Below are 23,530 nucleotides of genomic sequence, written 5' to 3'. Positions count from 1 at the left end.
CAAGATGGCAGACGGACCTATCCACTCCTATATTCTTGGAAGCGAGGCCTCGAGTACCAAAGTCGCAGTTGAAAGAAGTGCCTCGTCCAAGAAGCTTGCGCCCGCACGCTTGCCATCCTAGAATTAAGTGGGTGCAAAGATAAGAATGATGTGATAAAATCGGACTTACAACTTTCAATGGGGTCTTCTCGATTTCATCGGCGTGACATATAGTCCTCAATCCGAAAAATAAGTTCGATGCCCGATCTGGAGTTAGTCTCGCCAGACTGTGACTTACATGTAATGTCCGACACAATCGACAAAATCGTAGCCTCAAAGTCATCATGAACTGGAGCATGGGGGTGCTGCGATATCCCTGCACAGAGGCGGACTTTCTCGCATATTGTCCGACTCGCGCCACAATCGCTACCCAAGCCTAGATAAGCATCGATACTCCAATGCCGGGAATGGGACGGGGATCACAGAGCCCACTACCCTTTGCGCTGACTAGCAGCAACACGGTGGAGCTGATATCTATCAACAAGTCGCTCTCATCCAGACAAGCCAGAATCATCTGGTAGTATCATCACACGGAGTACTACACTTATAAGCACTTTAGGTTGCGTTTGTTATCGGTAGTGAAAATGACCAGCCGCCGTGCTTCAGGGTCCCTCCGCGACGGCCCGGACGACGTCAAAGAGGATGCAAAGTCGCAAGTTACGGGAACGATACAGGAGCATTTCGACTATGACGCCAGCGATGTCAAACGCTTAGTGCGTAAAGTCGATTGGCGCATCATGCCATTTCTTTGGGGCTATGCTGTTCTCTCGGCAGTCGATGTAGGACACCTTTGTTTCCCGAATTCTGAAAATATATCAAGCAATGCTAATTATCCGAAATATCAGAAAGTCATCATCTCGAACGCAGCTCTCTATGGCATGTTGAAAGACAACAATCTGGTTGGTCAGCAGTACAGCTGGGTTGGCTCCATCTTCTACTTTGGCTATCTTGTAGCTGAGTTCCCAGCTGTAAATCTGATGGCTCGGTTTCCAATCGGCAAGTTTGTTGCAATTACAGCCATGGGCTGGTCTGTTACAACGCTGCTCATGGCTGTCACCCACAATGCCGCCGGTCTGATGGCGCTTCGATTCTTTATGGGAATGTGCGAAGCGCCAGCGCTACCTGGTTTGACTCTAATCACTGTCATGTGGTGGCGGAAGAAAGAACAGCCATTGCGCGTGGCCATATGGAGTTCAACAGTTGCCTCGGTACGTCGAATTCTTGCCTTGTTCGTGCGAATACAACTAACCACTGCCAGGTATACGTTGGGCTTATCTCTTACGGCATTGGAAACAGTACCCTGGCTATAGCTTCATGGCGCCTGCTTTTCATTGTTCTAGGTGGCATTAGCTTCATCTTCTCTATACTCATGTTCTTTCTCTTTCCTGATAGACCTGAAGAAGGCAAGTTCTTATCAGCAAAAGAAGCATATATCGCGGTGCACCGCAAGCTTGACGACAACACCGGCATCGAAAACAAGGTTAGTGTGAGCCTCAATCAACTAAGACGCAGTACTGACCATGCCCGGCAGGAGTTTAAGTGGTACCAAGTCCGCGAGGCCCTCATCGACTGGAAGTCTTGGGTTGTGTGCTTGTTCTTCCTGTGCATGAATGTGTCCAACGGTGGACTCAACACCTTCTCTGCGCAGATTGTGTCCAGCTTTGGGTTTGGCCCACTCAAGACAGTTCTTCTTGGTATGCCCACCGGCGTCATCCAGGCAGTTTCTTCCATCCTCGCCACGATTCCCCCTCGCTACATCAAGGACACCCGATGCATTTCTGCTGCCGCTTGCTGCATCGTGCCCCTTGTATGCAGCATTGTCATTCGCGAACTACCCTCTTCCAACAAGGCCGGTCTACTCACCGCATACTACTTCTTTTACTTCTTCTGGGGTCCCTATGCCGTTGCACTTAGCTTGCCTATGGCAAATACTAGTGGGCACACGAAGAAGGTGACGGTAAACGCGATGGTGTTTCTGGCATACTGCGTAGCCAACATTATTGCGCCACAGACGTTTCGTGCCAGTGAAGCACCGCATTACGCCACTGGTTACAACAGCATTTTGGGATTCGAGAGCAGTGCCGTGGTGCTCATGGCTGTGTATTACGTCGGAGTCAAATATGAAAATCGGAGGAGAGACAAAGCTTATGGCGAGGTGGTCCCAGGCGAAATTTCTGTAGGGGAAAGCATGGAAGACCTCACGGACTGGGAGAAGAAGAGCTTCAGATACGTGTGTTAGAATCTGATTCCTGGGGTTGGCATTCCCTTCTGGATCTGATATTCTTTTCTTGGCGGTAATAATGACATAGCTCAATCCTTGAAATAAACCATTGCAAATCCTTGGTGAGCCCCCTTTGCGAAAGCCTTCAGCTCTGCGTGCGCTGCGCACTCATTATCGTAATAGGCCATATCTTCGGCAGATGCAAATGTAGAGATGGCGGCTATGGTGAACCCTTGCGCTCTCTGATCAGCCACGGCCAAAGCAGCTTTTACGGACAAGATATAAGGCTTTCCGTCCTGCGGTACGTTAGCGACTTGGTTTCTGTTGTGGAGGCTAAGTCGCGCATCTTTGCCGAAGGGAAGGTGAGAATTAGGCTTGGAGGGAAAAGCTCTTACCTTGAGAGCTTTCTGCGGCATCTGCTGGTAAAAGCCCAAGACTTTCTTCTGACTTTCCTCGTCAGGTATTTTGAAAAGAGTAATTCTAGTGATCTTTTCCGCCATTTTGAAAGATTGTCTTGCTACAAACGGTGTTGAAGAGGGTTTAGGCTGGCTGTGCTGCTTAAAGGATGGTGGAGGATTGGTATGTCTGTGGACGATCTCAAGACAAATGTGTACGCAAAAGCATTTAACATCAAGACCAAGATTAGATATGGTTTCAATGTCACCAAAGACTTCGAACGCGCAATTGCCGAGGTTCTGCATTGCAGCTCAGCATTACAATTGCGAGAGGGGCTTGAGGGGCGCTTGTCGTTCCGAGACTTCGGAAACGGACTTTGCTCCGAGACTCGGAATCGCAGGGTCGCAGTGGCTTCCGTCTGCGACGTATGATATGCACAGTTCTGATCTCTGAATAGAAAAGTGAGATTTTGATATAGATTGAAAACGCAGTATCCAATGCATTTCATCCGTCGTGGTTGTGCAACCCAAGCTATTCTCAAGATGAAGTCCTGGCTACCGATTGCCCCACGATCTCACTTCTCGCTCCAAAACATCCCTTTCGGGGTGATATCCAGTAACGAAAAGCAGCAGCATCGCCCGGCTGTTGCTATTGGGGACCATGTTCTTGACCTAGACGCATTCGCTCAAGGCGGTGGCTTCCGCAAAGCGCCTACGCTCTCGGCAGATCAATTGAAAGTCTTTTCGCAGCCTACCCTCAACTCATTTGCGGAATTGGGACGGCCAGTACATCGAATCGTCCGGTCGTACTTGCAAGAGGTCTTTCAAGACAGCACCCCTCACCCAGACATCCTTAAAGACAACGATGCCCTGAAGAAAGCGGCTTTGCGTCCTGCATCGGAAGTATCTTTGCATCTCCCTTTTGCGATAGGAGATTACACGGACTTTTTCGCCGGGCGCAATCACGCGCACAACGTCGGCACCCTGTTTCGCGGAGCGGCCAACGCACTGCAGCCAAACTACAATCACCTGCCGGTCGCTTATCACGGCCGAGCTAGTTCCGTTGTAGTCTCCGGCACCCCGCTCCGGAGGCCGTGGGGACAGGCCTTGCCGGCACCTGGCGCCACCGAGCCGGTCTTCCGGCCGTGTGCGCGTCTCGATATTGAGCTTGAAATGGGCATGTTCATTTGCAAGCCCAACAATCTTGGAAGTCCGATTCCTGTCAATGACGCTGAGGAGTACATCTTTGGATATGTGTTGATGAACGACTGGAGCGCAAGGGATATTCAGCAGTGGGAATACGTTCGTTCCACTTGGCCCATTCAACGCGAAGAATTTCGGCACCTCAATCAGCCCTTGGGTGGTGCTCGCTGATGCGCTGGAGCCGTTCCGAACGAAAGGACTGCCGAATGATGTGCAGCTGCAATCATATTTGCGAGAAAACCGAGCTGAAAATGTTCTGGACATCAACTTGGAGGTTTCTCTGTCTGGTACGTTCGCAATCCTAAATTCACATGAAATGAAGACTGACCGAGTCGCTTTTTGTGATTTAGTCTCAGGAGGTGAGGAAACCATTCTTACTCGAACTTCTGCGAAGAACCTTTTGTGGTCTTGGCCCCAGATGGTAGCACATCATTCAATCTCAGGCTGTAACCTTCGTGCAGGGGACTTGCTTGGCTCAGGGACCGTTTCTGGGTCTGAACCTGGCACTCAAGGAAGCCTTTTAGAACAGTCGCAAGGCGGAAAGGTCCCTATCAAACTGAATGGTGGACAAGAACGAAAGTTCCTCCAAGACGGAGATACAGTTGTCATCAAGGGCTGGGCTGGTGGAGCAGACGGCGAGCTAGTCGGATTTGGAGAGTGCTCTGGCCAAATTTTGGCACCGATAGCACTTTAGAAGATTCACATTAGGACTCTCAAGATTAGGGAACGCGTAGTAATTCCTACACGGCACCCCAAAAATTAGACTACAGAGCTTAATCACGGTAGACATGTGATACACAAGGCATTATTTGACTCCGTCAGTTCACATGACGACGAGCTTGATCTCTCTCCAAGATCAGTAAGCGGAACTACACGGTGCAAGAAATAGCGCGTTGCATTGAGATTTTCAGTTGTGAATTAGCAATCATACACCTCTAAATAGGGAAGTAAAATTAACTATTGAAACCATGATTAAAACTGTCATGATAGGAAGAAGAAAAGGAGAAAACGTACAATCGGATACGTCCACAAGTATAACGGATACGCCCGTGTACAGAAAATCTCATACGAGTTGGAGCGTAAAATGTCCTCGGTCGTCGGCTGTCAAGCTCACCGACTCTCGCAGACCAGCCGAGGTCGTATTCCCCAATTAGGCATCTCGCATTTGTTCAAAGTCGCTACAAGTATGTGCCCGTTCTACCTATGTCTACCTCTTTTCGACATATTTTTCTCTCTCGCAAACGGCTGCTTCAAAAATAATGAGTCCCTCTCTTTCAGAACAAATATGCGTGGAAAGTGTTGGTTACGGCGAGTTCATTTCTCAGACGCAACCCATGCGCATGGCCAATGCCAGACCTGTCGCTTACGGTGGATGCTCCCTCTCTGTCGCTGTAAGCGCAGCCTGTGCGACCGCCCAATCCTCCCTTGACCTCTACTCAATTGTTGGTCATTTTCATGGGCCCGCCTCCCCCAATCAAAAGCTCCTTTGCACCGTCGAAAACACCAGAGACACCCGGTCATTTTCAACGAGACGAGTTCGAGTTCACCAGAAACAACCCGACGGCACGTCTCGTTCTTGCCTCGATGTTTTAGTTGACTTCCATACCCAAGAGCCATCGTCCCTAGACTACTCCGCTAGTCCCGTCTTGACTTGGCCGAAGCCCGAGGACTGTCCGACTGGCTTTGACAACCTCTCAAACCTACAGGCCAGAGGTGCTGCGAGCGATGATGAGCTCAAAGAATACCGTCAAATTCTCCGTCAACATGAAAAATTTATCGAAACACGAATTTGCCCAAACGGCGTGTCCGGACAGAATCTTTCTGGGGTGGCTTCCAAAGTACCCACAACCCAGGATCACTTGCCAGTGACTTTGAAAAGGTCCGCTGAGTGGTCCCGCTCACGGTCGCCGTTGCGTACCTCTAACGAGAACCTTGCGGCAGTTGCCTTCCTCATGGATGGCACGTGTTCGTTCGTTCCGTTAACTCATGATCACATGTGGTTTCAAGATGTCACAGCCTGCTCTTCAATCGACGTGGCGCTGAGGTTCTTTACAAAAGAGGTCAACTTTGAGAATTGGCACATTGTGGAGAGGAATGCCATCAAAGCAGGGGGAAACAGAACCTTTGCGGAGTCACGTATTTGGGACAACAAGGGTAATTTGATAGCTCATATGAGCCAGCAGAGTATAATGAGGTTAAAGAAAGACGTCATACAATATAACTTGTAGAGGATTTCTCTTAGATTGCATGTTACGTCCGGTCGTCGCACGGGCAGTAGACTCTAGGCTTAGTGACTAAACTGAGATGGTCACCGGTGGTATGGGCATTTTATATAAACGAATTACACTCATTCGAAAGGTGTAAACAATGACAATTTGTTCCGGATAAATGTTAGAAACGGAAATGTCTTATTCTTCTTTGTTTGAACAGCTGTCCAAACGCTTCCAAGTTTGTTGCTTGAGACCATAAGGCTCTGAGGGGGTTTGCCCGCACAATCCCGTGCGTAACGACGTAACAACGGGGCGTTCTCTGTGTCTGTACTAAATTTGGCAGCTTGTGATACGTAGCGAACATGACTCCTCGAGGGCTTGTAGATTCTGGTGGTGATTGAGCAACCTCGGAAGTCGTTGCGTTCCGAACTTCCGAGATCTCGATTCGCCCAATCGACCCCGCGAGGGGTCTTCATTACCGCGAGAAATGATTTCCGCTTCTTCCGTAGAAGCGAGTTACTGCCGTTCACTGTATCAACCGGCAATGAATTCGGCTTTGGTTGTGGCAATACCCAAACTGTCAGTCTCGGTCCTGTGGAGACATGAGTTTTAAGGTCGACTTGTTCTACATACGGTCGATGTGAAAACAGGGCAAAGCTTCATTGTCAAATAGGCTATTGCAGCAAACTTGTCGCGATAATAATTGCTGAAATCTCAAACTAGCCTACAGCGATTGATACATCTTACCTTGGAGATCATCTTTTCGCTCCCGCCGTCACTACATCCGCTGGTTGCCCTCCGTCACAAATATCGTTTCATCAAAGTTCAAATACTTCTTTCACCATGCCAGTCACCAACTTCTCCGTTAAAGAGAAGTACGAATATCTCAACGGCTTTGACTCATTCCATGAGTAAGTTCTTCAGGATGCCTTAACGTCCGAACCAACGGTCTGGCATATTTCAATCATGAACATCACTAATGTTACTCTAGGTCAGAGGCCATCAAAGGTGCACTGCCAATTGGAGCGAACTCGCCCCAGAAAGCTCCGTATGGCCTGTATGCAGAGAAGCTCTCGGGCACAGCATTCACAGCACCGCGACATGAGAACTTGCAGACATGGCTCTACCGCATCATCCCTGCTGCGTCCCACTCCTCCTTTGAGCCGTTGCGGGAAAATGGCCCCAAACCTGGGGGTCAGATCCACCAGATCCCCAACCAACTTCGCTGGGATCCGTTCGACATCAGCAATGATACCGATTGGATTAGCGGTCTGAGGCCCGTTGGCGGTGCTGGTGATCCAGCGATGAAAACTGGCCTGGGCATCTTCATTTTCGCTGCCGGGAAGAGCATGGACGCCAAAACCGCGATGTATTCATCGGATGGCGACATGCTCATTGTACTTCAACACGGTGCATTGGACATCAAGACGGAATTAGGAAACATTCTGGTGCGCCCCAATGAAATTGCCGTCATACCACGGGGTATTCGATACCAGGTCAACCTTCCGGAAGGCCCTGTCAGAGGCTACATCCTCGAGCTTCACCAAGGTCACTTCACTCTGCCAGAGCTTGGGCCCATAGGCTCAAACTGCCTGGCAAACCCCAGAGACTTCCAGATCCCCGTTGCAGCATTCGACGAAGATGAGTCTGAATGGTCCATCGTCAACAAATTCAATGGGTCGTTCTTTGTCGCTAAGCAGAAACACACGCCATTCGATGTTGTGGCGTGGCATGGGAAATACTACCCTTTCAAATATGACCTAGGTCGGTTCTCAGTCATCGGCAGCATCTCCTTCGACCACCCAGACCCGTCAATCTACACCGTCCTCACAGGCCCGTCTGACCATCCCGGCACTGCTATCGCCGACTTCGTTATCTTTCCACCCCGATGGCTAGTACAGGAAGACACCTTCCGTCCTCCCTGGTATCACCGCAACACCATGTCCGAGTTCATGGGCCTGATTTGTGGTGACTACGACGCGAAGACTGGCGGGGGCTTCCGTCCCGCGGGAGCAAGTTTGCACAATGTCATGTCCGCTCATGGCCCTGATGCAAGCACTTTTGAGCGGGCCTCCAACGCAGAGCTGAAGCCACAGAAGATTGGGGAGGGGAGCATGGCGTTCATGTTTGAGAGCTCACTTATGATTGGGGTCACGGAATGGGGTCTGGAAACTTGCCAGAAGGTTCAGAAGGGTTACAGCGAAGATAGTTGGTCAAGTCTGGCGAGGCATTTCAAGCGTCCAGAATAAGTTGGTACTTGGAGGAATACTTGAATATTTAACCATTGGTCATCGGAAGATTTAAGCCCCAAATTGAGATTGTATTAACATGATTGACCGAGAAGACTCAAAGAAACCTATTACGAGTTTTGAGAAAGCAAGCTTTTCAAAAGAGTAGGGATTCCAACTGACATTTTTCGAGCAGTTGTTTCGTGACATGTTCATTCGAGGTGTTGTATTCATCAGAGACAAGAATTTCGTATGTGAGGTGTGTCAACCTTAAATGCAAAGACCTACTTTGATATTCTTCTGGCGCACTGGACTGGTTATGGGTCTCAAGTATCTCATGGTCATTGTAGCATGCATCTGTCAACTTGTGAAATTTGCCAACTCAGCTGAGCTCAGAGTTGCGTGAGGCAAAGACTCTTACGGGACCTTGATTCCATTTGATTGCGAAAGGCGATTCCTAACCCAAAACCACAAGTGACAAAAGCAAGAGCACCGCTCAAGTATCCCTAACCCCCTCAACAACTTCGGAGATGACAACAGGAACCTCAAACTTTGCGTGACCGCGAGCGAAATAGTAACAGAGTCCAGACACAAGCCAACCGGCCATAACCACCGTAGAATAATTCATATTCTGGGCTGTTACAGGTTGCGCAGATGGGAAAGTGCTGAAGATAATGACGACCGTCATCCATACTAAGCTCACGACGTTCAGCACAGGACCCAGAAATCCCCCAAGTCTGAAAGGCCCATATTCCTTGCGGGTCAATCTATTCCGTCCAACAAGGAGCATATACGCAATTGGGATGCTGTAGGAAAGATAGATACCAATAATCGCCATGGAAAGAACAGCGTTGAAGGCTGTGGTATTCCCAAGATAGAGAAATCCAAGCAGGAGCTGCATGATCGTAACCACAGCTATCGCCCTCACTGGGACCTGAAGGTCCTTGTGGACATGGCTGAAGTAGGCATCGAAGGGCACTGCTTTATCGCGCGCGAAAGCCCACAGAGTGCGAGAAGCAGACGTGATGCAGCCTACTGTTGCTGCAATGGCTACCGTGATCAAGGTAAGCGACATAACAGTTGCTCCAGCCCTTGACTTCGTAGCGTCGAGATATATCTGCATGAAGGGAAACCCCGTTGGGGTAGCCAAAAGCGTTTCGAGAGATCCCGTAGAGAAGAGGAGAACAACGACATATACGAGACCCATGAGGCCGTTGGCGACAACGCTGCCTACCATGGCGATTGGGACGTTCCGAGTAGCGTTGGGGATCTCTTCTGCCATGTGACAGGCTGCATCATATCTATGGAAATCGTTTCGTTAGTAATTGCAATATTACTTTACAGGGAATCTTTGCATGATCTTGGAAGGAAAAGTACAGACTTACCCAAGGAAGGGATATACTGCGCTGATGAGCCCTACAAGCCATGATACCCCATCATTGGTCCATCCACTGCTGTTGACGAACTCAGTGAAGACAAATGATGAAGTATTCTTCGGAGCCATGACTCCGAGCACAATGAGAATTGCAACAAATGCCACGACGTGTATAACCCCTGTTCAAAACTTAATCAGCATACTTATCGAGTATCAGCACTTGAGGTCGTACCGGAGATCATGTTCGCGTGGGGCAACATCCTTGAGCCCCAGATATTCAGTGCAGAGGAGTAGAGAAGAACTGCCCAGTAAAACAGCATCCCCTGCCAGCGCTGAGGTACGTATGAATCATCGTTCAATATGATCAAAGCTTGTGTTTGTAACCCTGCGGCGAAGGCAGCTGATGCGCAAAAGACTGTGAGGCCACCGACAGAGATCCAGCCAGTGGTGAACGCTGCAAGTGACCGAGTCTTTGGGGGACACAGAGCGGCAACCCAGTGGTATTGTCCTTGATATCACCTCGTTAGATCGTTGCAAACATCTTGAGGAGCTTGAAGATATTGAGACATACCGCCTGCAGTTGGGTAAATGGATGCGATCTCACCCAACGAGGCTGCAATGCATACAGAACAGAGGAAGGATAGGACACTAAAGCACTTGTAAATCTATTGCCAGGGAAAAAAATCATCATCTAAACTTACTAGTTGTAAAAGAGGCAAGGCGCACCTCCACTCAAGAGAGCTTGAGCGACGACAGTTGAGAGTGCCTCCCATGTTGCCATCAAACAGAGGCAGAGTGCCCCGAGAGTCGGCAGCGAGAACTGCCTCTTGAGTTCCTGTGCATGACCAAGCTGCGCCAGGCGATCTTCATCGGAAATAGCGTTGACGTTATCGGCCGTGGAATCGATGGCTCTTAGGGGCTCGCCCGTCTTCGTCTCGTTGACGTCCATATCAAACTTTGTGTCCATCTGTGGCCAGGAAAATCAGTTGACAATCGTACGACTTGTTTTGCTTTCCGGGAGGTATGGCGTGTTGTAGGAAGTAAAGAGGGTTGTAAGTTGTGAATGCTCTATGCCCAGTAGCTAGGCGTGTTTGACCGCTCCGTTGTAAGACCTGCACAACGCATGCAGCGGAATTGTTCATCAACATTCCCCCGCGTTATGCACGATACGACGTGGCGGAAATGTCATTGATAATTCTGCAATTGTGACAGGTCAATGTCGATGCTGGACCGGTGAGCCCCTGAGCATCGGCGGCATTCCATACCGCACAAATCCGGCCGTTGGCATCTACGCGTGACGAGTGTAAGGGGCTGGCCCCTAGGCTTGTTCAACGTAGAGGTGCCGTCGATTGACTATTCTAAGCTGAAGAAGGAAGAAGAGACTTTACAGGGATAGGCGCCTAACAGCGGTGAAGCAGACCGGGTTAGGCGGTGTACCCCGGCAGAATAGTGGGTCCAACGGAGCCGGATCTCGGAGACTGCTCCGGCAAAGCCGGAGATATCAATCCGGGCTCTAGCCCGTGACATCACCCCCCCGCTCCCCTCCGGCGGCGCGCCCGCGGCGCTAAGGCTGGGTCTCCATCATGCTCCATCGCGGAGCCATAACGGCGTTCGTAAGCCTCCATTGCTTCTGTCCCCTGGAGCGTCTCAACAGGCTCCCATGTCCTCTCTGCATACCCTTCCCACTTAACCAGAACCTCGCGGCGCCGCCCGCGCCCTCGACGCTTCCAAGTAGCCGCGTCGATGCTCTCCACATTCCAGGTTTCCTCGCCTTCGTCATCTATAATCGGTGGCGGCTGCTCGTCGTCCAGCGTTTGACCAGGTAAGGGGTCGTTGCCTGCGCGCTTCAGGCTATCCACGTGGAAGCGTGGGTATATAGCTGTTGGTACATCGAGCTCTACTACGTATGGTGAGATAACCTTTGTGACTGTGTACTTATGGTGTAGCCAATCCAGTTTCTTGCAAGGCCTGGGGGATCTGTAATGCCCCATGTGAAGCCAGACTTTGTCGCCCACTTCCAGTCTTTCTGTAGGCTGGCGCTTCACGTTGGCCAGTTCCTCATAGCGTTGCTGCGTTGATGCGAGGGTTGATTGGGCCATATCCATCACGTCCTGAAGTCTCGTTACTAGCTTACGTGCTACGTCCTCGCGAGGGCCCTCACGGTCTTGTGGGTCTGCCTCTTGAACCCGGATGGGCTCTGGGTGGTATCCGTGTTCTAAGAAGAAGCTGCTCATACCAATAGCGCTGTTATCGCGGCTGCAGAGCGCTAGTTGAGCTGCTGGGAGGTTATTTGCCCAGTCCTTCTGCGAGTAGGTAACGTAGTTGCGCAAGTAGGCCTGGATCTCTTGGTTCATCCTCTCCGGGCCTCCATCAGTCTGTGGGTGGTAGGCAGTACTGAGCCGCTGTTCTATTCCTAACAGCTTACAGAACTGACGCCAGAACCGGCTCGTCCAGTTGCTACCTCTATCGCTCACAATAGACGCAGGGATACCGTGGAAGCGGAAATGGCAGCTAAGGAATCGTTCTGCGCACGCCTCGGCTTCCATACTCTCTATAGCTTCAAGAGTTACACCCTTGCCTAGCCGATCGATAATGACCCAAAGGAATCTCTCGCCCTTGTCCGTAAGGGGAAGGTCGGTAATGAAGTCCATAGCGAGGTCGCTTCGTATACGCTGTGGTATTGGCAGAGGTTTCAGAAGTCCTTTTCGACGCTCTCTCCAGATGTGGCTACGCCCGCAGCCATCGCAGTTGCGGCAGAAGCGTCGTACTAACTGTGACTGGCCAGGCCAGTAGAAGCGTCTACTAACCAGCGCTAGGGTGTTATCTCTTCCTGGGTGTCCGCTAAGCGCTGAGTCGTGGATACTTTGGACGATACGAGTACGCAGCGTGTTCGCCTCGCTATCTAGGTCTTCGCTACCTGGTACCCAGATCCGGTCTCTAAAGAGTAGTCGGTTACCGTTATCGATCTCACACTCAGCGATCTGGACTTTCAGCTTGAGACTAGGAGGGAAACTTCTTTCTCGCTGTTTCACTGCAGTATAGATCTGCTGGTAGACTTCATCTTGTCCTTGAGTCTGATCCCAGAGTTGCTGTAGTTCTTTATCATCAGTGAATACAAGCATCGCTGGTGCTGCCTCTATGCGTTGTACACGTGCTGAGGGAAGGGCTACTTCAGGAAGAAGCTGGAGAATCCGGCCTTGTTCGCGCTCGTCCTCTAGAGACGTGGGTACGTCTTGTTCGCGTCTAGAGAGTGCGTCTGGCACTACTGCTTCGCTTCCCGGGCGGTACTGAATCTCGAAGTTGTACTGTGATAGCTCCTCTGCCCATCGGCTTTGTCGTTCTGTAAGCTTCTGCTTTGTCATGAAGTACTTAAGGTTCTTATGGTCAGATAGGACCTTGAACTTGTTGACGCTCTGTAGCTCCGCTCTCCATGCTTGCAGGCAGCTTATGATAGCCAGCATCTCTTTGTCGTGAATTGGGTAGTTAAACTGCGCGCTGTTTAACCGCTGCGAATGGTACGCTACTGCGTGACGTCTACCATGCTCGTCTTCCTGTGAGAGCACTCCTCCAAGGGCAAAGCCGGAGCAATCAGCTTCAACATAGGTTGTCCGCTCAGGGTCCAATTGGTGCAGGACGGGCTTAGCTGCGAAGATCCTCTTGAGCTCCTGGAATGCTGCTTCTTGTTCCTTACCCCAGCAGAAGGGGACACCCTTCTTTGTAAGAGCTATCAGGGGTCCAGCAATCTCTGAGTATGCTGGGATGAAGATCCGGTAGTAGTTTGCAAATCCAAGGAAGCTTCGGACTCCTTTAACTGTCTTTGGAGCTGCCCATCCCTTAATCGCCTTCAGTTTCTCAGGGTCGCAAGAGATACCAACTCCAGCTGTAATGATAAACCCTAGGTACTTAACTGTCTTCACAGAGAACGCGCACTTGTGAGGGTCTAAACGTAGCCCTGCCGCAGCAAGCTTGTGCAGTACTAGCTTAACCTTTGCTTCGTGGTCTTGTCGTGAGCCGTTTGAGTAGATCAGGACGTCATCCATATATGCTGTTGCAAAGTCGTCTAAGTACTCTCGGAGTACACTGTTGATATATCGTTGGAACGTGGCGGGGGCCCCTGTGAGCCCAAAGGGGACAACTAGCCATTCAAATAGCCCATACCTCGTCCGGAAGGCTGTCTTATACTCCTCTCCCTTAGCGATCCTGATCTTGTGGAACGCTGCTACTACGTCTAGCTTAGTGAACCACTTAGCAGCGCTAACAGTGCGTAGTGTTTCCCGGATCAAGGGGAGGGGGTATCGATCGCGCTTAGTGAGTTCGTTAAGGGCGCGGTAGTCGACGCAAAACCGAATCCCTCCACCTGGTTTACGCACGAATAGTACTGGGGCTGATGCTTCTGAGCTGCTGGCGCGGATGAATCCCTTATCTAGTAGGTCTCGTAAGGTCTTACGGAGAACGAGGAGTTCTTCCCGTGACATGCTGTAGAGCGGGCCCCATGGTAGTACAGCCTCATTGCCGTCGCTCTCCTGTTTGATGGGGATCTTGTGGTCGACCCCAGGACGATGCGGAGGAAGGTTAGCAGCTTCATCAGGTTGGAACAGCTCTTGAAACTCCGCTAGTATAGCTGGTGGGAGGAGGGTCTTTAGGTCTGCCTTCTCAGTCTTCTTCGTAAGAGCCTTCTGTATATCTGCTAGGCTGATGGCTCGGACTTCGTATCCTGCTGTTCGTTTGGTACGTTGTCGCGCCCTCTTATAGAGCGTTGCAAAAGGGGCTCCTGGGAGGAGGCGGGCAACCCTGATCTGGTGTACTCGTTCTGGCTCCTCCTCGCCTTTCAGACGTAGGTCTACGCCGCCCCTCCTATGTTGTATCCGTTGCGCGGCAGCATCATACAGGATGCGGTTCCTCTCCATCCAGGGCTTCCCTAGGAACAGGTCGTCGCCAAGGCCACGTACGGTATACGCGAAGATCTTCTCATCATAACCGCACAGCTCGAGGTTAAAGACAACCACACCTGTTGCTTTTGTAGCGCCTGTAGCGTCGCTGAAGCTGCCTAGTACCCGCTCGGAGCGGTCCACTACTGGCAGGCGAAGCTTGCGGGCCAGGTCATGGTCGACAAGGGCGTATAAGTCGCAACCCGTGTCCATTAGGGCGTCTGCTTGAGTGCCCTTATGTATGCGGGTAGTGATCACTGCTGACTTGCTGCTCATGCGATGCTTAAACTGCTTCCATTTTGTGATATCACTAAGTTTGGCCTCCAACGCCCGACTTTGCGGTGGAGTTACTCTTTTCCCGAGCTCTCTTCAGCCTCAGAGCTTCCCAGCTCCTCTGTGGCACTATCGTTGCTGCTCTCTTCTGACTTCTTGGCTTTCTTGACCTTCTTGATCTTCTTTGGCCCTGGACGCTTTGGCTTAGTGCACCGTGTAGCGATATGGCCGATGTTGTTACAGTTATAGCAACGCCGACTATCCTTCTGCGGTTGTTCACTACCCTCGGACTCAGACGAGGAGGAGTAGCGTCTGCGGCGCTGCGGTTCCGGAGCTCCCTTCTTGTTCCTCGCGCGGCTTACGCCGGTCATCACCACATCACCATCGTTGTCGTGGTGCCTGCTTGCTTCGGGGGCTCTAGGGTAGTACGAGCTGCTTCTGCGCGTTGTAGCTGGAAGCCTCTCCAGCCTTGCGGCTACGTCTTGTACCCGCATGAGCCATCCATGGTAGTTATCGACCGGAAGGTCGACAGTAACGAGGGCTCGTTGGAGCCGCGTACTAAGTGCTCCCTCGAGGAGGGTTATCTTCGCCTGGTCTGCCCAACTAGCCCCCCCAGCTTCTGACAATACTCTCTCGTATCGGGGAAGAAAGGAGGCGAGGGATTGGTCGTCCCGCTGACGGATCGTTCGCAGCGTAGCAGCTGCGCGGGAGGCAGCACTTGGGTCTTTGTACGTACGGTCCAAGTACCTCATGAACTCAGAGGGGTCTCGCTCGCCCCCGGGGCCTCCGGCGGCGTAGAAAGTAGCAACAACTTGCTGAGGGTCAACGTCGAGTCGTGAGTTGATATAGTACCAAACCTCGGCGTTACCCCCCATAAGTCCTGCATCTAGGGTTGTCTTATCGCGCATTTGCTGAGACCACGCTGGGTAGTCTTTGCGCCTTCCCGTGAACTTCGGGGGATTCGGTAGGGGCTTTCTCCGCCCTTCGGCTACCATTACTGTATCGTCACTCGGAGCCTGTATAGTCGTATCGGCTGTGGACGGGGTCGGTACGCTACTCGTAAGCGGCGTAGGGGTTGCTCTATCCGGTGACATAAGCCCATTCAGAGCTGTCAAGAGCTGCGTCATCTGGGCCGTCTGCTGGGCCATTTGGTCCTGAAGAGGACGTATGCTTGCGTTAACCGCTTCGTTGATCCGGCGGTCAATCTCGGCGTTCATCGCGTCGTTTGCGCTACCCTCTGGCGAATCCATCGTGTCGCTCTCGTGAGGTTTCGCGTAGCGTCTTCTGTTGTTGAGCTTAGAATATGTAAGGGGCTGGCCCCTAGGCTTGTTCAACGTAGAGGTGCCGTCGATTGACTATTCTAAGCTGAAGAAGGAAGAAGAGACTTTACAGGGATAGGCGCCTAACAGCGGTGAAGCAGACCGGGTTAGGCGGTGTACCCCGGCAGAATAGTGGGTCCAACGGAGCCGGATCTCGGAGACTGCTCCGGCAAAGCCGGAGATATCAATCCGGGCTCTAGCCCGTGACAACGAGGCAGGACGTGGCCTGTGTGTGTGTGATTTCCGGGTTCCGAGATAAGGACAGTGGCGGCAGCTCAGTGGCTTGGGTTTAGAATGAAACCGGACTGGACGTGATCAACGGTAATAACACACGCAAAAGAGTCATGTTATCGGTGCAACTATCTAACTATCCTTGAGACCCTATGAGAGGAGTGATATGTCTGTAGTAGTGAAACCACTCTACAAAACGCAGATACAAACAATGCCCAGATCCTCAGATGAGACCAAGTTCACAATGCTTGGCCTTCTCCACGACATGTCACATTGGTAATTCGAATTATGCCTGTGGAAGACCGAGTTCGAGATAGCACAGACCAGACATGGATCCATCCCATGCCACTTGCTTATCGGACTTCAAAGATAAGTCTAGACCTATTTGAGACAAAATATCCGGCGGGGAAGCAAGTGACACCTATCAATGAGGCAGGCTTCATTGCTGGCACTGCCCAGTCGTCCTCGGAAACCCTATGGTTCCGCTCGGAAGAGACCCTGCAGCAGCCGCCGGCCATCCCGACGTTCCGTGCGGGGTTCATGTCGCTACCCGCCCCCACAGGGGAAAACCTGGGGTTGCAGATGCGGGGGACTGAGCGATCCCAGCAGCCGCTCAGCAGCCAGTCAGTTCCGAGAGGAACGCGTTTGGCTGACGCCGGCGGTAACTAACAGTACCGACGGGACCCGCACGGCATTGCTCTTGGTGCTTTGACGGAGCTGAGGCCCGGGTAGGGGCGGCAAGATCAGACCGGTATAGATATCACGTCTCAGTAGTAATCATCTTCCCATGAATCGCAATTGGATACCGGAGTGTCTTCAGCTTGACAAAGACTGCGACTACAAGTGCCAATTCCACAGCCATGGCCATCTCCAACGCCATTCAAGCTTTCCAGCAGCGGGTCTTTGACCACGCGCTGCAGTCAACCATTACGGGCATCCTTTTGATACCCCTCATCTACGTCATTGCAAATGAGTTCATCCGCTCTCAAGCGCGTATCGCCAAATTGGACGGACCCCGAGGCCTACCCCTGATCGGCAACTTGTGGGATATTCGAGTCAACGCAGCAGAGCAATACCGCAGATGGGCGAAGAAGTTTGGATCAGTATACCAGATTCAACTTGGCAATGTTCCCGTCGTCGTTGTCAACTCTGCTTCCGCTGCGAGGGCCTTGTTCGGACAGAACGCTCAGGCTCTCAGCTCTCGTCCGGAATTCTATACTTTCCACAAGGTTAGTACACCCTCCTTGCTCCAAATCCTTAAGTGTTCCTGATGTGAGTGGCTTGACTAACATCAGTGAATAGGTTCTCTCAGATACCGCCGGAACCACCATTGGAACATCTCCCTACAGCGACTCTCTCAAGCGCCGTCGCAAAGGTGCAGCGTCCGCTTTGAACCGTCCCTCCGTCGCCACCTATGTCCCCCACCTCGATGTCGAAACCAAAGACTTCATCAAGGAGCTGTATGAATACGGAAAGGCCGGTCAAGCACCCGTCGACCCCATGCCGATGATTCAGCGCCTGTCTCTCTCGCTTGCTCTAACCCTCAACTGGGGCGTGCGCATGAGCAGTCAGAAGGACGGTCTCTTTAAGGAGATCACCCACGTCGAGGAGGAAATCAGTCGCTTCCGCTCCACCACCGGCAACCTTCAAGATTACATCCCCCTTCTCCGTCTCAACCCGATCAACATGCACTCAGCCAAGGCGCGAGAGATGCGGAGCAGACGCGACGTCTATTTGACCAACCTGAACAAGGGCCTCGACGAGCGCATGGCTAACGGAACGCACAAGCCCTGCATCCAAGCCAACGTCATCATGGACCAGGATGCGAAGCTCAACAACGCGGAGCTGACCTCCATCAGTCTCACGATGCTCTCTGGCGGACTCGACACCGTCACGACTCAAGTTGCCTGGTTCGTGGCAATGCTGTCTCAGAGACCTGATATCCAGGAGAAGGCCGTCGCAGCTATTCGCGAGTTCTACAGCGAGAAGCAGCCCATGTGCGACTCTGAGGATGACCAGCAGTGCCGCTACATCGTGGCGTTGGTCCGCGAGTCTCTGAGATATTACACTGTTCTTCGCCTGGCTCTTCCCAGGGCCTCGGTCCGCGATGTGCCTTACGGCGAGGTGCTCATTCCCAAGGGATCGGTCATCTTCCTCAACGCCTGGGCGTGCAACATGGGTAGGTTTCGTCTTCCCATCTAAGAAGAGACCCGAATTAGACACTGATGTTTGACAGACTCCGAAGTGTGGACTGATCCTGAAGTCTTCCGCCCCGAGAGGTGGCTGGAGCAGCCCGATGCGCCTCTTTTCACCTATGGTGTTGGCTACCGAATGTGCGCCGGCTCGCTTCTGGCTAACAGGGAGTTGTATCTTGTCTACATGAGACTGCTCAACAGCTTCAAGATTGAAAAGTACGACGATGTTGACCATCACCCCATTTCCGGAAATGCGGACCCCACGAGTTTGGTGGCCATGCCGCGGCCGTACAAAGCACGTTTCATTCCTAGAGATCTTGAGACTTTGAGCGAGGCTTTGAGGCAATCGGAAAAGGCGTAGGACTTGAGAACCAATTTGGAGAAAGAGATATTGAAGGGGAGTCTATGTCTAGCAGTTAGATTAGCGACATGTGTGGTCGGACGAGACGAGTCCGTAGACTTGAAAACGTGAAAGCAAATGCGTTCAGTAGAATTCGATAACTGTTTAAAATAGATGCAAAGACGAAAGAATAAGTGACTGACAAAATCAAGAAGCCAAGAACTCGCCGAGATGAACACCGAGAAATACCCGAGCCGATTTGGGCCTCTTGTAGTGGCATTCTAGATGATGTGATCCCACGATAGCCGTCGTTGGAAGTTTCGTTGAATTTGCCATTAATCCGGTATCTCTGACAGGTAATCTCTTGTTGCAAGTAGAAATCAGGATTGGTAATGGCTGCGCTGTCGTGCCCCCATCGCAATACCCACCGTGACCCCCGTCATGAGGGGGCGGGGACGCCTGCGGGGAATGTGCCGGCTCCCGGACCTTGAACCGGCTTTCAGTTGATACAAAACCCCCACTCTTCCCCAGGTTCTGCGTCCGCTCGTTCCTGCGAACTCTAAGTAGCCTTAGCTCAGCTGTCCTCACTTCAGCCAGCGAGTCCAGACTTCATGTCTTTTCACGACTTATGACCCAATTAGCCATGGCTCCTGACAACGACGACTCGGATGCGCAATCGCCAGAAGCCACTTCCTCTGTGCGGAGGAGATCACCGCCGCCAGGATCCAACCCGCCAAGATCAAAGCGCGCCAAGTATGCGGCAGCCGCTTGGTATGTTACTCTTTTCTTGTACCCTGCTAAGATCCAACTCATAACCTGGTTTAGTTCCGAATGTAAGAAGCGAAAGCTCAAGTGCGTGAGAGAAGAAAACGAGGAGGAATGCCGAAGATGCATGACCAGCGGCGTGCAGTGCGTCTTCGGGGCGGCTCCCTCTCAGGATGGCAGTATTGCCCCGCGAGAAAGGCCTCGGGCTTCTCGGAGGTCTGCAAGAAGCAGGTGAGAATCTGAAATGCTGTCAACCACAGGGCTATTCTGACGTATTTGCCAGCTTACCGAATGATGTCATCATGGATGAGATATCCATGCTGAGAGAGCAGGTGGCTAGTCTAGCCAACACCGTAGGCAGACTGGCCTCAGACAAATCCCGCCAAACATCCTCCAACTCCCCTAGCTCGCAACGCCACATGTCGATACATGACACTTCATCGCCGCAAGTACAAGAGCCGAAACAGCCGCAATTCGTCGGCCCCACGAGATCCGCCTTTAGCTTGAAAGTCGCCGAGACATCACTCACGAGAATGGGTATTTCGGCGCAGACCCCGCTCCCATCCGGTGTATGCGAGTCGCTGGCACCCACCCGCTATCCGACGCCTGAACAGTCCGAGCCAGCACTTTCAGTTCCTGGGACAGATGTGCTTCTTACCATGCCTCTGGATGAGGTCGTGAGATTATTAGAGGTTTTCCAGGAAGAGGTAGAGACGGTGTACCCTTTTCTCGATACCGGAGAGCTAGTTTCAAAGGCTGCGGATATTAGGTCTTTCGTCGAAGACTCCCCAGATCGCCCAGCAACAGCTGGATCGCCGGCTGTGGATATCAAAGATGTCATTTTAGCGAAAGTCGCCATCGCCACGAGCATTGTCGTCGAAGACTCCCCAGATCGCCCAGCAACAGCTGGATCGCCGGCTGTGGATATCAAAGATGTCATTTTAGCGAAAGTCGCCATCGCCACGAGCATTGTCGTCGAAGCCCACGGCAAGAACCACGCCAGCAATAAGCTCGTAGAGCCACTGAAACATCTCATATATCAGCTATCGATCGACGCCCAGGCTGATCTGAAGGTTATCCAGATCATGACCATGATTGTAAGTCTGCAGCTCTGGGCTTACCATATCTGGAAACTGACTATGAGAACAGAGCATTTACTACTTCTTCTCTGACGAAGAGCTCCTTGCGTGGAGGAACATTGGTATCGCGGCTCGAGCGGCACTGGAAATGGGCCTGCATCAGAATCTAAGTCTCGTCGAGAACTTTCCAGACGAGCGCGAACGGGGATTGGCAGTGCGGGTATTTTGGTGCGTTTATGTGCTGGATCGTCGGTGGAGTTTCGGGACGAGTCTGTCTTTTGCTCTCATCGATCGAGACATAGATCCGGACTTGCCTGAGCCAGTAAGTCGGACACATTCGACCATGGTTAATCAAGTTGCTAACATACCTTAGCCTGACGAGTTCCCTTACCTTCGATGCCTGATCGGTTATGGCAGACTATGCTCGAAAGCCTGGGACGCTTTACCGCCCTTCAGCGCACCATCTCAAATCATCCCAAAGGATACTGTCGCGTTCCTTGACTTCACTGCCCAGAACTGGTCAAACTCAATACCCGATGACCTGCAACTCCGTCATCCCCTACACCGGGGTACGGCAGGTACACAGCCACCTCGAGCCTTGCGACGACTACAGGCTCTGCTATACCTGCGAGGTAACCATATTCGCACATTGATACACCGGCACCACGTGATAAGCTCCGCCAGCATCGAAGCCGATCCGCAAAAGGCTCGTCTTGTGGTTGACATTGCCATCGACAGTATATCCGTCCTAGTCCACCTGAGCGAGACGAGCGATATATACATGCGTCAGCAGAGCGCATTCAACTATTTCCTCCTTAGCGCAGTTGCGGTTCTGTTTCTGGCAGTATGTCATGGCTCTCGGATATTTGCCGAGCCGTGCAGAGAGAGCTTTCTCTCTGCTGCTGAATTAGTGAAAGGCTTTTCTCGCCAAGGAACCGCCAGCAGGAGGCTGTGGAAGAGCATCCGCGGGCTTTTACCCCTCGCTCAACGGATCGGGTTGAGGGGAGATGACAACAACGGGAGGAGAGAGGAGTTAAGTCGACAGTTCTTGGATTCATCCAGCCGTTCTTTCGGGACGAGTAGCAGCCATCAAGTAGTGTCTGCAGATACTATACCTCCAGGGCTGGGAGGCATATCGTCTGGCCAGGGCGTTGGGCCGACGGATTTTGGAACGGCGGCTCCTGATGCCTTTTCACTCGGTAATGACTTGATGTTCCTCTTTGATGCATTTGGGCAGACGGAAGATTCATGGAACGGTGGGATGCAAGATTACCTGGGCAGCAACGAGCAGCAGATGCCGATACTAGGCGAGGAAGAGATATCCAGACACTTTTGGGGGCTGATTTGACCCGAAAGAGTTTTGCATGTCGTTGAACTAGAACAGAATGGGGGGCACAAGCGGAGGAAGCTCGACCATGGGACGAACATGGATGCATCGGATAGACGGAAGCGGCGTCGTACGCCCAGGGTTCTTGGAAGATGGGGTGATCCGAAAAGGCAGGAACAGGGTCGCAGTGCAGACGTCTTTGGTCAATGGGTGAGCTCTGATGCTGCTCAAGGGAGTCCTCCCAGCCTGGTTAAGGCTGCCTTGGCCAGAACCTGCATCTCATGCCAGGACAGCCTCAACACGCGGATGCGCTGCGTTGAGGACAGCTTTTACGCCTGTAGTGTCATGAGAGAAACGTCCTGGAACGTCACCAAACAAGATGGACAACAGCTCAAAGCCTTATTGTGTCAAGACGAAGACGAATACACGACCAGACATGATTTCTTTGGGGTTGGTTGCGGCATCATCCATGAGAGACAGGCCGATGCACTATGGTCAAGCCCGGTTGTAGGAACCCGGATGGGGCACATTACCACACTGGTCAACAAAGCGGCTGTGCAAAGGTCTTGGCCTGCAGGTATTCCACTTCAATACGAAGATAGTGGCCGACAAGTCGATGACGGAAGAGTTGAACATGGAACTTTAGCTGGAGATATTGGCCCAAGGCGGTGGTTCTGGTCTCCTGCCTCATCAGGAATAGGGGAGTCTTGGGTGCTGAAGCGGGGGAGATAGGCGGTGCGGATAACTCATTACGAATAACGTGCATACCTGAAAACATGCTGATAGGGGCGATACTTCAGGTCGCTATGGAGTAAAAGCCGAGCCTTTCCAGTGGGCAATTACCGCGTTCCCCTGTCTCGGTCGCATGCACAGCGGGCAGTCACAGGAAATAAACTCTTTAAACTTTGAGATAGACTTCGGACGGAGTCGCTTATTTTTGACCACACGGCGTGCGGGAGGCCTTTTGTTTCCCATGGTATCAAGTGTCGGACAATTGAATCAATCTTGTTGGTGGGAGATGAGTGTCTCACATCATGATGTTCGGGTATTTACATCGTATCCAGGAGCGGGGTCACAAGAAGCTAACATCTTCTAGATCAATCAACACGCGCGGCTCTTAGAATGTAGACGTCTGTCTGCTCGTTGGACGCGTCTTCTACAGAGTCAAGAAAAGCAGGCAAGCCGTTTGCTTGGCAGCTGCCTATCAACACACACAACGCCAATCAGCCAATCGACATGCTTATCATCAAATGCTTGGTCCAGGCACAGTTGCTTGGCGGTGATGACCCGAGCATCGGCGAGCCGCATCGGTCCCCTCTTCGATGTTTCCTTCGGCACAACGGAATTTTGGCTGAATTGATGGATACGTTATGCTGTTTTACGCGCTCCAGGACATCGACAA

At 51.8% G+C, this 23,530-nt stretch overlaps 8 protein-coding genes across 8 annotated transcripts; 5 read left to right on the top strand and 3 right to left on the bottom strand.

Annotated features, from left to right (window-relative positions):
• Nucleotides 1–623: 623 nt before the first annotated feature.
• CGGC5_v016342 (putative transporter) lies at nt 624–2,278 on the top strand (the record flags this gene model as incomplete). Its single annotated transcript, XM_066153507.1, has 4 exons — nt 624–818; nt 885–1,247; nt 1,298–1,519; nt 1,571–2,278. 4 exons carry the CDS (start codon nt 624–626, stop codon nt 2,276–2,278), a joined length of 1,488 nt encoding a protein of 495 aa, XP_066007213.1.
• A 71-nt stretch (nt 2,279–2,349) lies between these two features.
• On the bottom strand, nt 2,350–2,760 carry CGGC5_v016341 (uncharacterized protein; the record flags this gene model as incomplete). The annotated part of the gene is made up of 2 exons (XM_032032092.1): nt 2,350–2,556; nt 2,656–2,760. 2 exons carry the CDS (start codon nt 2,758–2,760, stop codon nt 2,350–2,352), a joined length of 312 nt encoding a protein of 103 aa, XP_031893193.1.
• Nucleotides 2,761–3,198: 438 nt separating this feature from the next.
• Nucleotides 3,199–4,029, top strand: fahA-0 (Fumarylacetoacetase; the record flags this gene model as incomplete). The annotated part of the gene is made up of 1 exon (XM_032030975.1): nt 3,199–4,029. One exon carries the CDS (start codon nt 3,199–3,201, stop codon nt 4,027–4,029), a length of 831 nt encoding a protein of 276 aa, XP_031893194.1.
• A 2,882-nt stretch (nt 4,030–6,911) lies between these two features.
• On the top strand, nt 6,912–8,317 carry hmgA-1 (Homogentisate 1,2-dioxygenase; the record flags this gene model as incomplete). The annotated part of the gene is made up of 2 exons (XM_032029846.1): nt 6,912–6,979; nt 7,060–8,317. 2 exons carry the CDS (start codon nt 6,912–6,914, stop codon nt 8,315–8,317), a joined length of 1,326 nt encoding a protein of 441 aa, XP_031893195.1.
• A 475-nt stretch (nt 8,318–8,792) lies between these two features.
• HNM1-6 (Choline transport protein) lies at nt 8,793–10,638 on the bottom strand (the record flags this gene model as incomplete). The annotated part of the gene is made up of 5 exons (XM_032028716.1): nt 8,793–9,597; nt 9,682–9,850; nt 9,904–10,179; nt 10,243–10,319; nt 10,373–10,638. 5 exons carry the CDS (start codon nt 10,636–10,638, stop codon nt 8,793–8,795), a joined length of 1,593 nt encoding a protein of 530 aa, XP_031893196.1.
• Nucleotides 10,639–11,197: 559 nt separating this feature from the next.
• Nucleotides 11,198–16,122, bottom strand: CGGC5_v016337 (uncharacterized protein; the record flags this gene model as incomplete). The annotated part of the gene is made up of 1 exon (XM_066153506.1): nt 14,947–16,122. One exon carries the CDS (start codon nt 16,120–16,122, stop codon nt 14,947–14,949), a length of 1,176 nt encoding a protein of 391 aa, XP_066007115.1.
• A 1,160-nt stretch (nt 16,123–17,282) lies between these two features.
• Nucleotides 17,283–18,978, top strand: phacB-2 (3-hydroxyphenylacetate 6-hydroxylase; the record flags this gene model as incomplete). The annotated part of the gene is made up of 3 exons (XM_032026435.1): nt 17,283–17,651; nt 17,725–18,601; nt 18,659–18,978. 3 exons carry the CDS (start codon nt 17,283–17,285, stop codon nt 18,976–18,978), a joined length of 1,566 nt encoding a protein of 521 aa, XP_031877126.1.
• A 622-nt stretch (nt 18,979–19,600) lies between these two features.
• Nucleotides 19,601–21,205, top strand: CGGC5_v016335 (uncharacterized protein; the record flags this gene model as incomplete). The annotated part of the gene is made up of 6 exons (XM_066153505.1): nt 19,601–19,728; nt 19,783–19,953; nt 20,006–20,819; nt 20,872–21,021; nt 21,104–21,123; nt 21,175–21,205. The coding sequence occupies 6 exons, from the start codon at nt 19,601–19,603 to the stop codon at nt 21,203–21,205; spliced, it is 1,314 nt and encodes a 437-aa protein (XP_066007116.1).
• Nucleotides 21,206–23,530: the final 2,325 nt, after the last annotated feature.

Source organism: Colletotrichum fructicola, assembly GCF_000319635.2.
Source record: "Colletotrichum fructicola Nara gc5 chromosome Unknown KSG_Nara_v1_contig10, whole genome shotgun sequence".
In the NCBI taxonomy this organism is placed as follows: Eukaryota; Fungi; Ascomycota; class Sordariomycetes; order Glomerellales; family Glomerellaceae; genus Colletotrichum; species Colletotrichum fructicola.
The sequence above is the reverse complement of the archived record's forward strand: the minus strand, read 5'-3'. Positions and strand labels throughout refer to the sequence as shown.